The 13,122-nt window shown below is 37.7% G+C and overlaps 1 protein-coding gene across 1 annotated transcript; it reads right to left on the bottom strand.

Moving 5' to 3' along the window:
• Positions 1-5,250: 5,250 nt before the first annotated feature.
• LOC110018264 (RING-H2 finger protein ATL56-like) lies at positions 5,251-6,489 on the bottom strand. The gene has a single exon (XM_020715532.1). The coding sequence runs from the start codon at positions 6,245-6,247 to the stop codon at positions 5,747-5,749; it is 501 nt and encodes a 166-aa protein (XP_020571191.1). The 5' UTR covers positions 6,248-6,489; the 3' UTR covers positions 5,251-5,746.
• Positions 6,490-13,122: the final 6,633 nt, after the last annotated feature.

Genomic DNA, 13,122 nt, shown 5'->3' on the forward strand with positions numbered 1-13,122 from the left:
TATATATATATATATATATATATATATATATATATCATCTTTATTTCATAGCAAGTTTTTATTAGGGTATATTCTGTAATTAATTCATGTATTTACCTTTTATGTAACTTTTTATGAATATGCTTCTACAATCACCTATGAAAAGGGGCTTATATGTTGGAGAAGAGCTTATGAGCTCGTGCTTATTTTGAAATCATTTCTGATATTTACTGGTTGTAACATTGCTAAAATTTTATTGCCTTAAAAAATATAAAGAATTAGGCCTAAGTTACTTTAAAATGTTTTGGAATACATATAGAGCAAATATTATTATTATGCAATTCATAGTTTTCTAATAACGCGTCAGTTGTGGCAACTGCGTTTCTGTTGAGACAGCTGCAGTTGTTTGAAGAAACAGATGTGAAGCTACTGGAAGAGAAGTTGTATTTTAAAAAATTACGGTGACTATTACAGATTTACTTAATTTTCAAAAAGTCAAACTGTAACTTTCTGACAATCACCAAACTTTAGCAGCTCTGATTAAAAAAACAGCTTTCTATAACATAATTTTTTAAAAAACAACAAGAAAGTTGTTCTCCAAACAAAAATGTAGTGGTGATCTGAAAAGCAAAGCCTGTAAAAAGCTGTCCTAAAGAGACCCAAAGATTATACTATCGAATTTTCTTACCACATAGGTAATAGAACTCTATGTTGTGAGAAAAAAAATTAAGTGGTAAAAAAATTCATGTTAATATTTTTCTTACTTTCAATTTCTTTTCAAAATTAATCTACATTAATACCATTTTTCACATAATTAAATAAACAATTGTTTTATACACTCAAAACTCAACAATCACTTTTAAGAAAAAAATATTACGTTCGAATAATCATACGTAAGAAAGACAACGTGGATCACATCACACCATTTGTATAGCGACGTGGTACGATTGATGTCATTGTCCATAATATTTTCAACAATTTTAACGCCATTAAATCCAAAAATATCTCTTAAGAAATGTATAGTGGTTTTATCATCATTATTTTTGTTTAAATATGTGTTTTTTTCCTGAATTGTTAACAGGCAACACTTATTAGGTTAAGAACTGACTGCTTACAAATGATTTAGTATGTGAAACAAAATTTACAAAATCTTTTTCTTTTGCTTATTTAAATTAGTAAAATGTTACGTATTTGTTTGACTCTAAATTTTAAAATATATGAATTCAAAATACTGATGCAGCGCTGCATTCTTGGCGAGGGTTGATGTCAGCTTGTCCATAAGAAAAAAATTTCAGTTTTAAAACAGTAATTGTATTATTATTTTGTTGAAAAATGAATAGTGTTCAATGGTATCACCCCTTCATAAAATATTATTTTTCCTATTTATAAAAGAGAAGTATAAAGGTGATATTATATTTTTACTCTCATTTGGAAGGGTAAGTACAAGGGTATTTATGATATTTTACAAGTGTGAGCTTATCATTTAGTTGTCTTCTGTCTTGGCCGACGAAGCTTAGTCGGCTTCAGTTTGACTAGGTTAGTTGGTTGGCTGAGCTTGGTCAGTATGGTTCGGTTGGATAATCCAACTTATCTTACTTTCTTTAATCCCTGGTGAGGAGTTTTTGGGATCTCCGTGGAATGATCTAGGATACTTTGAGGAACTGGATCTTCCTTTGAATCAGCTTTACTGTGGGATAAGTTATTGTTGAGATATTAGGAAGAAGAAAAATAAGAATCGACACAAATCTAGAAGAACACACAGAGATTTAACGAGGTTCGACAAAGATGTCTATGTCCTCGGGACCAAAGCGGCGAGTTCCTTTCAATATTCAAAAAAGAGATTACGGAATAGATGATACCTCTTGGGGCTTGGGGTTATTAAAATGTCTATTTATAACCCCAAGGGTAAACCCTAAGTACAATATGTAATTACAACATTACCCCTGTACCGTACCGCGGGGCGTTGCACCCGCACCCCCAACCCACATAACGCAACATCCCGATTTAGACAGATTGTTCCGCTCCGCTTCATTCCAACATCTGACCCTATATGATATATGAGTCATACCATAACAAATCTCCACCTTGGCGAATATACAGTCTCTTAGGAGAAAAGATATCTGGGAGTTACACGTGCACCACTGTAGGTTGGGCCACCATGCTTCTTTTGCAACTGTAAACATTCAACAAGTCCAAGCAATGCATGAACTTATTGATAGTAACTAGTTTGGTCAACATATCAGCTGTATTCTCATCAGTATGAACCTTATGCAACAGTAACTCACCAAAAGCAATCAATTCTCTGATCTTGTGATACCTGATATCAATGTGCTTGGTTCTCGCAATGTACACTTGATTCTTAGCCAGATAAATAGCGCTCTGACTGTCACAATGCAACTGAACTCCACCTTGTTCAATGCCCAATTCCTTTACTAGCCCAACAAGCCATAAGGCTTCTTTAGCAGCTTCAGCAACTGCCATAAACTCTTAGTTGTAGATAATGTCACAATAGACTGAATTGTTGATTTTCAACATATAAGCCCTCCACCAAGAGTAAACACATACCTAGTTGTGGACATTCTGCCATCCAGATCACCAGCATAATCAGAATCAACACACCCCATAACTGAAGGATTATACAAAACTTGTTGCTTTGTAATCAACGTACCCCAAAATCAACGTACCCCATAGTTGATGATGCATATGCCATACCTTTGTACTATCATCATCTGACTCCATAGAATGAACTCCACCTACAATTGTACTCCCCAACATTGTACTCCCCAACAACTCCCCAACAGTTTGTAGATATTACATGTAGTTAACTTTCCTTTCATCACCGTCAGTGCACCCTTAATAATTTTAATGGTTTCCCTATCCTCATCTGCCTTAGGAATAAAACTATTTCTGTGTAGAAAGCCTAAGGAAATCAAATTCTTCTTCAGATCTGAAATATGTCAGACATCACATAAAGTTCTAACTGTACCATCATACATCTTAATTTTGATTTCTCCAATACCAACAATATTGCAGTATCTATCATCACCTAGATAAACTGAGCCATAATTAGTTGACCTGTATGAGTATGAAGTAAATGTATGAAGTAAATCACTCTCTGTTAGGTGTTATGTGATAAGAGTATCCTGAATCAAGAATTCATGCATCCGTGAATTGAGTTGATAAAATTGAGAGCATATTGTCATTACTGCAATCTGAATTGTCTCTCTGCACCACATTTACAACCTTTGATTATGCATCACCTTTATCCCCAGTCTGCTTCTTCAGTTTTGGACAATCTCTCTTCATATGAACTGATTCCTTGCAATTGTAGCAATGAATTGACTTTTTGCCTTTCAACTTGGATCTGAAATTTCGTTTTCTAGAACCCAACTTCTCTTTCTTCCTTCCACGATCTTGCTTACACTTAACATATAAACTGTCGCCATGAGAGCTTTCCCCTGCATTCTGCTTCCACTGGTTGTGAGCTAACAATGCTGCAATAATCTCATCAACTTTGACAGTTTCTTTCCCATATGTAAGAGTAGTCACCAGATGTTCATAGGAAGAAGACATTGAACACAACAAAATCATTGCTCGGACTTCATCCTCAATAGTCACATCAAGCCGTGATAAATCTGTGATTATTTAATTGAAACCATTAATATGCTGTGCCAGATTGAAACATTCTTGCATCTTCAGCCCATACAACTTTTGCTTCAGATGCAATTTATTCGTCAGGGATTTTAGTCATAAACTGAGTTTACAATTTCTTCCATATCTCCCCTGGAGATTTTAGATTTAGATTCATCACGTGATACATAACTTCATTTATCAGACATAGGCCTGTATAGTTACCGCCGCGTTATTGTAATTCTTCTCAATCTTCATCCTCCATGACATCTGGTTTTGCTGCCGCAAAGCTTTCAAGATTCCCTGTTGAGCCAACATATCTTTTACTCTTGCTTGCCACAATCCGAAGTTATCAGTTTCATCAAACTTCACCACCTTGAATTTTACACCAGAAAATGCCATTTGAAAATAACTCATGCAACAAATTCTTCTACAAATTCCTTGCTGAGAATCTTTCTAAAAAAAGATTGAAAAAATTCCCTTAATTAAGTTTTTCAAAAAAACAAAAAAATTTTTTTTTGAAAGGAAAGATTGAAATATTTTCTTAATTAAGCTTCCTTAATTAAGTCCCCATTAATTAAAATATTTCCTTTTAATTAATGAGTTTCAAAAACTTTTCTTTCTTCATCCTCCTCCCGTAAAGGAATGAAATAAGAGCCAATTTTATTGTGCCTTTAAAAAATCGCCTGCAATAGAAAGGAAACAAATCAGATTCAGATCGCGGTCCCTTAGAGGAATAGAATCTGGCGCCGCCCGAATTTCACCTCCACTCTTCGGCCAACAAAGGAATGCGAATCCCTTCCAATTCTGCTTCGCGCTTCGCCTCCCGCACCGAACAGAACTCCGCCTCTCGTGCAGAAGGAGCCTCGCCGAATCTGTCGCGCAGAAGGGAACCGATCACAGAAGAACGAAAAACCGCTACTTCCTCTTGCTTGCTGTCGCGGAAGAAGCTCTGGAGTCCGACTAGTTCGCCCGTTTGCGGTGAAGCAAAACTGCCGCAAACAAGAGCCCTCATTTCTTATGTTCGCAAGATCTCTCTTGGTCTCCGATCGTCTGCAAACTCCTGTCGCGATCCAAGCCAGCCGAAGCAGTACCACAATTGCCGAGACCCGTCGCCGAACTTCTCGGAACCGTCGCCGAACCCAAACTGGGCGCGAATCCTTCTTCTCCTCGCCGAAGTCCAGACCGTCGAACTTTTTTCTCAAATCTTCTTTTTCCTGCGCGGATATTTTTCTTCCCTGTCATCATCGCTCTGATATCACTTGTTGAGAAATTAGGGCGAAAAAAAATAAGAATGGACACAAATCCAGAAGAACACACAGAGATTTAATGAGATTCGACAAAGATGCCTACGTCCTCGGGAGCAGAGCGGCGTGTTCCTTTCAATATTCAGAATAGAGGATACCTTCTGGGGTTACTAACATGTCTATTTATTATCCCATAAGTAAACTCTAAGTACAATATGTAATTACAACATTACTCCTGTACCGTACCGCGGAGCGTTGCCCCCGCACCCCCAACCCACATAACGAAACTCTGCCCAATTTCCCGATTTGGACAAATTCTTCTGCCCTGCTTCATTCCAGCGTCTGTCCCTATATGATATATGAGTCATACCATAACAGGTATTAACAGTTATTACATCTAGCCAATTTTCTTATAGTTGATGACTGAAACTCTCTCTTGTCTCGTTTCCAGTCGGATGACTTGTGTTTGAGTCATCTGGTCTTCTTCTCCACCTCACTGCTCGATCGGTTTGGGCCTAGCTGACTTGTCTCATTTGATTTTACTTGTTCGGCCAGGTGGGAGTCACGATCCGCTGTTCGTGGGCTTGCCTCCGTCACACTTCTCTTTTAAACCGTTAGATCTATATTGAATCAGTGCAAACACCTTTTTCATATACATATGTGATATCAAAAATTTGAGTGTTACATGAATAAAAATAATAACAGCACATCTTAATTCGTTGAAACACAATCAGTTCCAGTTCCCCCAAAAATAGATCTTTTGTAAAGAAATGAAATAGAATTTCTGCAAAACACAGAACTAAATACAATTGTTCCATTGCACAACAATAATCATAGAACCAAAAGGGGGAGACGAATTGCTATTTACAAATTTTCACCACACCAACCATCTATTCTAGAGCAGCAGAACCATTAGGAGCTCCCGGCCGAACTCCGAATTCGACCTCTTCAATCTCCTGCAGCCCAAACCCTTCACCTCCACCCCTCAAACCCCCCAGCCGATCACCGGAGACCAAACCACTTAAACTTTCTCTCACCCTGCTTCTGCAGACCGGACAAATTGCAGTCTTCATCAGCCAAAAATCCACACAGTTCGCATGAAAGCTGTGTCTGCAAATAGGCAATAGCCTGCATCTATCACCCACCTGAAACCCATCCAAGCAAACCGCACACTCTCCCTCATTTCTCCTTCCCTTCTCCCCACTCCTGTAATCATAGCAGGGGAGCTTCTCGAGCTCGTCAGCCGAAAGCCCTTTGATCAAGTGTCTGTAGTCCTCTGCTTCTGCAACGTTGCCGATCCTCCCAATGGTCCAACCAACCACACACGCATGAATCATTACCACCACCACGATGCCAACCAGGAGGAGAGCTACCGAGAAGATTAATAGCATTATCACCCTTTGTAGACACTCCAAGCCTCTCTATCTGGACCCCTGGAGCTTTTCTTCGAAAAAGGTGTAAAAAATGAACCTTGCATAATAAAACACAAATCTTGCATATTCAGTTGAAAAGCTTAACCTTTTGGCATCTCCTGGAAATAGATTAGTACTGCAACTGAGCCATGGAAAGGTTTTGCGTGGAAGGAAGGGAGGAGTTTGTGGTATCTAAGAAGGGGAGAAATAAGCGGTGGGAAATATTTGGAGGATAAGTGACAAAGAAATGTTTCAGAATGGACTTGTAATAATAAGTTAGGCTTCCTTTGGATGCCATACTGAATTTTCTCAAGTATGACAATAATGAGTTGTTTAGAAATGTAGAAACTTACCAGAATGAGTTAAGATGGTGGTTAAGGTGTTAAATCTCGATTGCAACTGCTGAAGGTCTGTTTCAACCTTAAATTTTTAACTTTTTGCTTCAAATCGGATTAGAACATGATATAAAACAGATTTCTTATTTCTTACAGCCATTCTAGCAATAATTAAAATCTCTAACTTCTTATTTCTTACCCACAAGGCTTAAAAAGGATTGGTTTCTTGAGCAAGAGGAGATCGATCATCGACCATGGTTCATCACAAGGAATATCATTGGTGTGAATCACTACATTGGTGTTGCTTAATAATTTTTATCTCCTTCAGCATCTTCTTTCTTTTTGATTTAGTTGATTTGTAGTTAGAACGAGAGAAGATAACAAATTTGAACTATTAAATGTATGATATGTGTTAAAACAAAATTTTCAAAAAAAATTAATACATACAAATGTATCATATGATAATTTTACTATCAAGTATATATATAAAAGCATGAATAGAGGGAAACTCATATGAACATGTGACAATCTTCATATATTCGATTGGAGTCTGCATATAAATACAAGCATCCATAAAACTTAGGATTCCTGCATAAAATAAAATAAAAGAACACTACATAGGTGAAAAAAATATTTACAACATACGTTTATCTTCGGATAATCTTTCAAGCATCTACCCCTGAATCTTCGTTCTTTGTGGCCATATCACGAATCATAAAGCAATTAGCACGAATTTAAGAGCATTTTTTAAGAAGAAATGTTTAAACTTAAATTAAAAATCACACAGAGCTCTGATTTCAACAAACTTATAGTCAAACAGATCGACTTGAGTAGACATACCCAATGACGCCAAAATTGTCCCAATCGAGTTAATCAAACCCAAATCATGCTATTAAACCACTTTTAGAAGTTTTGTGTGGCTAATTGGTAGGTCAAATGAATCCTAAATTTGAAGTGCTTATAGTTAAATCTAGCGTCTTGATGAGAATAATCCAGCGAGCCCAAGAACACTCAGTTTTGATATCTTTAGGACACTTAATTGCCCACAAAAACATGGTCCAATAAGAGGAATCTCTCAGGGCCGTTCGATGGAGTGTTCTAGATCCCTTCCTTATTTGCAAGAAAACTACCCTATAATCCATAAATAGAGCCCTACCCCCTTCATGAAGAGAAACTTAGAACTTAAACCAGAAGAAGAGCTGGACCTGGAGTTGGTTCGCAAAGGAGTTGAATTCCAATATCGTTATGGATCTTAGACCTAACAATCACTTCCCACTCTCATAGTTGCCGACCCTCACCGACCACCGATCACCGACCATCATAAACCACCATTGACCACCCCTGCTCGTTACAATGAAGCCCTTCACAGAGTCACAACATACACTGCTGGGTAGAGAAAAGTTGTGTGAAGTAAAGTCCTACGCCGTAGAGTTATGAGACACCCTACGAAGCTGTGTGTTATCCTAAATATTGTGAAAGAATGCACTTCGAAGACAATGCGCCGAAGTCCTAGTAACTACTCCCAACTACAATCACTCTTGACCGATGTACAATAAATCATTCTGCATATAATCATTGTACTTTGAAGAACTTTCTAACCCTTTCCCACCCGCGCAATAGCTCTTGGGCGAGCATGCTTGTGCACAAATCACTGAACGCTCCTCTAGTGCATCTGCGCTCACATCACTGCTTCTGCTAACAATGAGAGTCAATCCAACCTATTTTTAGCATCTTTAAGTCTGCAGGCTCATTTTTCAATATTTTAAGCTCAAATTTAATAGTTTAAAATAAATATTGAGAATATTTACTTGGCTCATGACTCTGAAAAGGGTCTGCGCTAACATCCAAGGAGAGATTACACCTCATAATTTTTTCAAAATTATTATATTATCATATAATTTTATGACAATGTGAGAAATATTTTCTTTGTGCCTAACATCAGCATATGAGAGTAGAGGGGTGATTGTTATGTCCCTAAAAAGATCATTTGATCAAGCATAAAACGTACATTGGAACTAAAAATTAAAAAAAAAAAAAACCAATTAAGAAATGTCCAATTAAGAAATGTCCGTCCGAAATGTCCGTCCTCAAATTTATGATCATATGAGGTGTATTAGTGAGATAATCAAATGGCATAAAAATAATCTGATTTGAGCCCAAGTGAGCCCAGATCGTGCATTTAAAGCATAAAAGAAGCTTTGTGATATATTTTTAGGAACCAAATGATCTCTAAATCACTTACTTTCGACATCATTAAACCATTCAAATACTTACATCGGATCGAAGGTAACTCTCAGTTCATTTGATGGAGTGGTTTGTTGGGTAATGTGGAGACCCAGTCCACCGAATTTAATTAACTTCTTAATTAAGTATCTCACCTACCGCTCACCTACCACACCCACCTACCGCTCACCTATCACATCCCACCTGCTGCTCACCTACCTCCTACCTACCGCTCACCTACCTCCCACCAACCGTTCTCATGGTTTCTATAAATAGTCTCTTTTGGTTTAAAGGAAATACAAGCCAAGCAAAGCAAAGCAAGGCCATACCAAGTCCTATTGAGAGCTAAGAGAAAAATGAGGAAGAGAGAGAGAGGAAGGGAAAGAAGAAAATAGATATTTTCTTGTAAACGTTGTTGCGCTCGACGGTGTAATTCCTCGAAGAAATAAATCCTCTGCAACTTCGTGAACGTAGGCAAATTTGTCGAACAACGTAAATCTGTGTGTCGCTCTGGTGTTTTTTCTACGTGCAATTTTTCTCATTCCATTTTTCGCTTTATTGTCGTCTTTTTTCACTACATGGTTCAGATTAATGCAACATTTATGGAGGTCACCACCACGAAAATATATAAATAAATCTACACACTCTTCATGAAGGTGGACCGAGATGGTCAAATTGAAAGGAATTGCAATTTCTTGAGCATTTTTGAGTTGCACCACCACTAAGCCATTGATCCTCGTTAGGCTGCCACAATGCTGAACCACCATCGTTGGGCCATCATCAAATCACTATCACTTGACTGACGTTGGGTAATAGTTCTTGTCGGATAACTGTCACAGAGCCGATACTCGACCAACACCACCATCATCAAACCATCATCATCAAACTAACATTGGTATCATATCCGTCATACAACCCCTACCATTAGTATTTTATCACATTAGTAGGATTGGTGCCCATTTTCAACATGTTCCATCACTCTCTTTGTGAAACTCAAGTTGATAACCCCAACTCGTGTAATATTACTAATGTCTATTCAATGGCCGAGAAAGCCTTGTAACTTGCATTGACATAGCGTAATCATTTCAAGTGCATTATACCACATTTTTTTTTCCTTTGGTTTTTCCATATAAAAATCCTTGTTTTCTCCTCTGTCAGATTTTTCTTTATCTGTGACGGATTTTGATATAACACAAAGAAGTTAATGTACCACTCTACTGCCAACACAAATTTACCAGCACCCAACAATCAGCATCATCATCTTTCTTGAAGTAAAAGATATTTTTTCTTTTTTATTTTTATAGCATTAAGATGTTATAAATATGAATATCAAATTTTAGATATTTATACATAAGTAGATAAGGCAAATGTGCATGAATGTGATTTTTTTTTTAATTTTTTCTTACAAATGCATTATTTACAAATAGGTTAGCTTATCTATGGATGTGACATCATAAACAAATAATATAATAAAGGGAGGGGTGAAAGGGTAAGTGGTGGTCTTTATCTGTCAGTGTCCAAGGCCACATGTTTTGTTATTTAATTTAATGCGGAGCAAGTCCAAGTATGGCTAAGTTCTGATTGTGATTTTGGACTACACTTCGAAAATCATTATTGCATCTAAAATAGATTATAACAACTTTCATTACTAATAAAACGCTTATTAGTGAAATGACTACATAAAATAACTATTAACTTAGCCTAAATAATAGAACTTCCTTTGATGATTACAAATATTGTGGTCTATTTGGAGAAAGCGAAAGGTGTACTTCAAGATATCTTGCTTTGAGGAGATGAGTAATATTCTAGCACCCGCTCTAAAGTTTCCAGATACTCCGCCCACGTACAATGCCCACTGAGGGGACAGTAGAGGAGAAAAAGACGACTCATCAGAAGCAGAGACTACCATAAAGTCAACAGACAATACCACATACAGTGTACACCTCCATCGTATGTCTGAGAAGATATTTGAAGACCTTATTCATGAGTCATTGATAGGTCACATTAACATTTTTCAACCTGAATGGTATAACTTGGTAGCAGTACATAATCCCTTATTTGCCTGAAAGGAGGTGGCTTCCTCGTCTCTCGAATTCATATTTATTTGGTTGTACCCCAAAGTATGTATTCATGAAACTGAGCATTCGGTGTCCGAACGTGGCATTGAGGAGTTGATCTATGCACGGGAGGACGAAACTATCTTTTGTACAAGCCTTGTTGGGGTCGGTGTAGTCGAAGCACATTCTTCATGCACTGCTGGGATTTTTAACCATGACAACATTGGCTAGCCACACAGGGTGGTGTACTTCCTGTATGAACTTTGCCTTCAGAAATTTGATGACTTCTACTCGATGGCTTGTAAGCAACATGGGGTGAAGTTGTGCTTTTTTTTGGATGACTGTTAGAGGTAAACAAACTTCATCTAATGGTGTAGGCAGCAATTGTTGAACCTCACGTAAGAGCTAAAAGATCTCTAAGTGAGACTCCTCCAATCTGCGCATTTAGCATTTCAGAGAAGGACCTGACACGTCTTCGTTGTCAGGATAGCGTTTCTTACGGAGGGAAGATGAAGAAACATGCCGCCGTTGTCTTCGTGACTGCTCCCTGAAACGATGGGTGTTGGAGCGGGATGCTCAATAATAAATATTGTGTCAGGTGGCCATTTAGTAAGACTCGTAAGTACTTTAGTGGTGGGATTGAAGTTTCCCACATACATCGCCAAACTGATGCGTGCTAGAAAATTTGTGGCAGTAGAGTAGCAGATTATCATCTTAGGGTGGTATGTAGATTCAACACTCACTCAAAAAAGTGTAAGCATCTGATAATGACACCATAAGTTTTTTATGTGGAAAACCCAAAAGAAGGAAAAACCACGGGGCATGACCCAGCTGAAGAGTTTCACTATAATAGATGATTGCAGTTGCAACCACGTATGCCACAGGTGGAAAAGAGTTATCATGTTTCCCAAGTTACAATGTCGACATGCTGATGAATTTTTTTTTCTAGGAACGGAAGACAATTGATAGCGATTGTCGGTGTCGAGTTGGCGGTGGTTGGCGGTGATCGAATGTGGTAGGGGGCGTTAACGGTGATTGACAACATTCGGAGGTGGTCGACGGAGATTGGCGGTGATTGACAACAGTCGACAGTCATCGACGATAGTCGGCGGCGATCGACGACAGTCGGCGGCGATCGAAGACAGTCAGCGGTGGTCTAAAAAATTCAGTGGTTGTCGACGTCAATCAATGGTGGTCAGAGACGATCGACGAAAGTCAGTGACGTTCGGTTGTTGTTGACAGAGGTCAATGGTGGTAGACATCGATCGTCGGTGGTGGTGTTGGACTTCAACTCCTTCTCAAAGTTTCAAGCTCCTGCTCTAATCTCAAACTCTCTTCTTCCTCATGAGAGAGTTGGGACTCTATTTATAATATTCTGAGTGCAATTAATGCAGAAATATGAACCACTTTGATCGGATGGTTCAGAGAACTTTTTTCTATCATACGAAGTTTGATGATGGACATTTGAGTACCTTAAGGACGTCGGAATTGAGCGATTTTGATCTCGTTGAATTCGTCTTGTTGAGACGCTCGATTCGACTACAGGCTCGCTAGATTCGACATCCCTTTGACCTTCCAAATATTTCCATAAAGCTTAAAAAATGGGCTTAATGTCTTGATTTGAGCATGATTTGGTTCAAATTGGACCCATTTTGGTATCATTGGGTCCGTCTCGTCAAAACGATCAATTTGACTATAATTTTTTTGAAATCAGAGCTTTAAATGACTCATAATCAAAATCTGAAGATTTCTTATTTAAAAAATTGCTTATAGATCCGTGTCATGACTCGAGTTCACGTGGGATGGTGAAGAATTGTTGGAGTCTATTCAGACAAACTTAATTTTCAATACATTGGGCTTGCTTATACCTGTTACATGGCAATTAAAAGTTTTAAAACACATTTTGGAAGTCATATTAAGGGCCTTGATGGGCCGAGCCTTTTTTTATAAGAAATTTTCATAAGGAGCACATAATTCTTATGTATTTGGATTTTTCACAGCTAATTTTTTATATTTAAATATATAACACGTTCATGCTTGAACCTATACATGTAAAAAGTGTATTTCACTTTAAGAAAATGATAAAAACACTATTTTTTATGTGAGATTAAGGATTTGTCGCCCATTTGTGTAAAAATGAAAGCTTAGATGGGAGATTTGTAAGTACATAAGAATCATGTGTTGGGTATTTAAATGTCCCTTTTTTAATTTTAACATATATATATATATATATATATAT

This window comes from Phalaenopsis equestris, unplaced genomic scaffold (genome assembly GCF_001263595.1).
Source record: "Phalaenopsis equestris unplaced genomic scaffold, ASM126359v1 Scaffold000006, whole genome shotgun sequence".
Taxonomy (NCBI): domain Eukaryota; kingdom Viridiplantae; phylum Streptophyta; class Magnoliopsida; order Asparagales; family Orchidaceae; genus Phalaenopsis; species Phalaenopsis equestris.

Coding starts and splice junctions, on each gene's coding strand:
- LOC110018264 (XM_020715532.1), bottom strand. CDS start 6,247: ATGCTATTAATCTTCTCGGTAGCTCTCCTCCTGGTTGGCATCGTGGTG.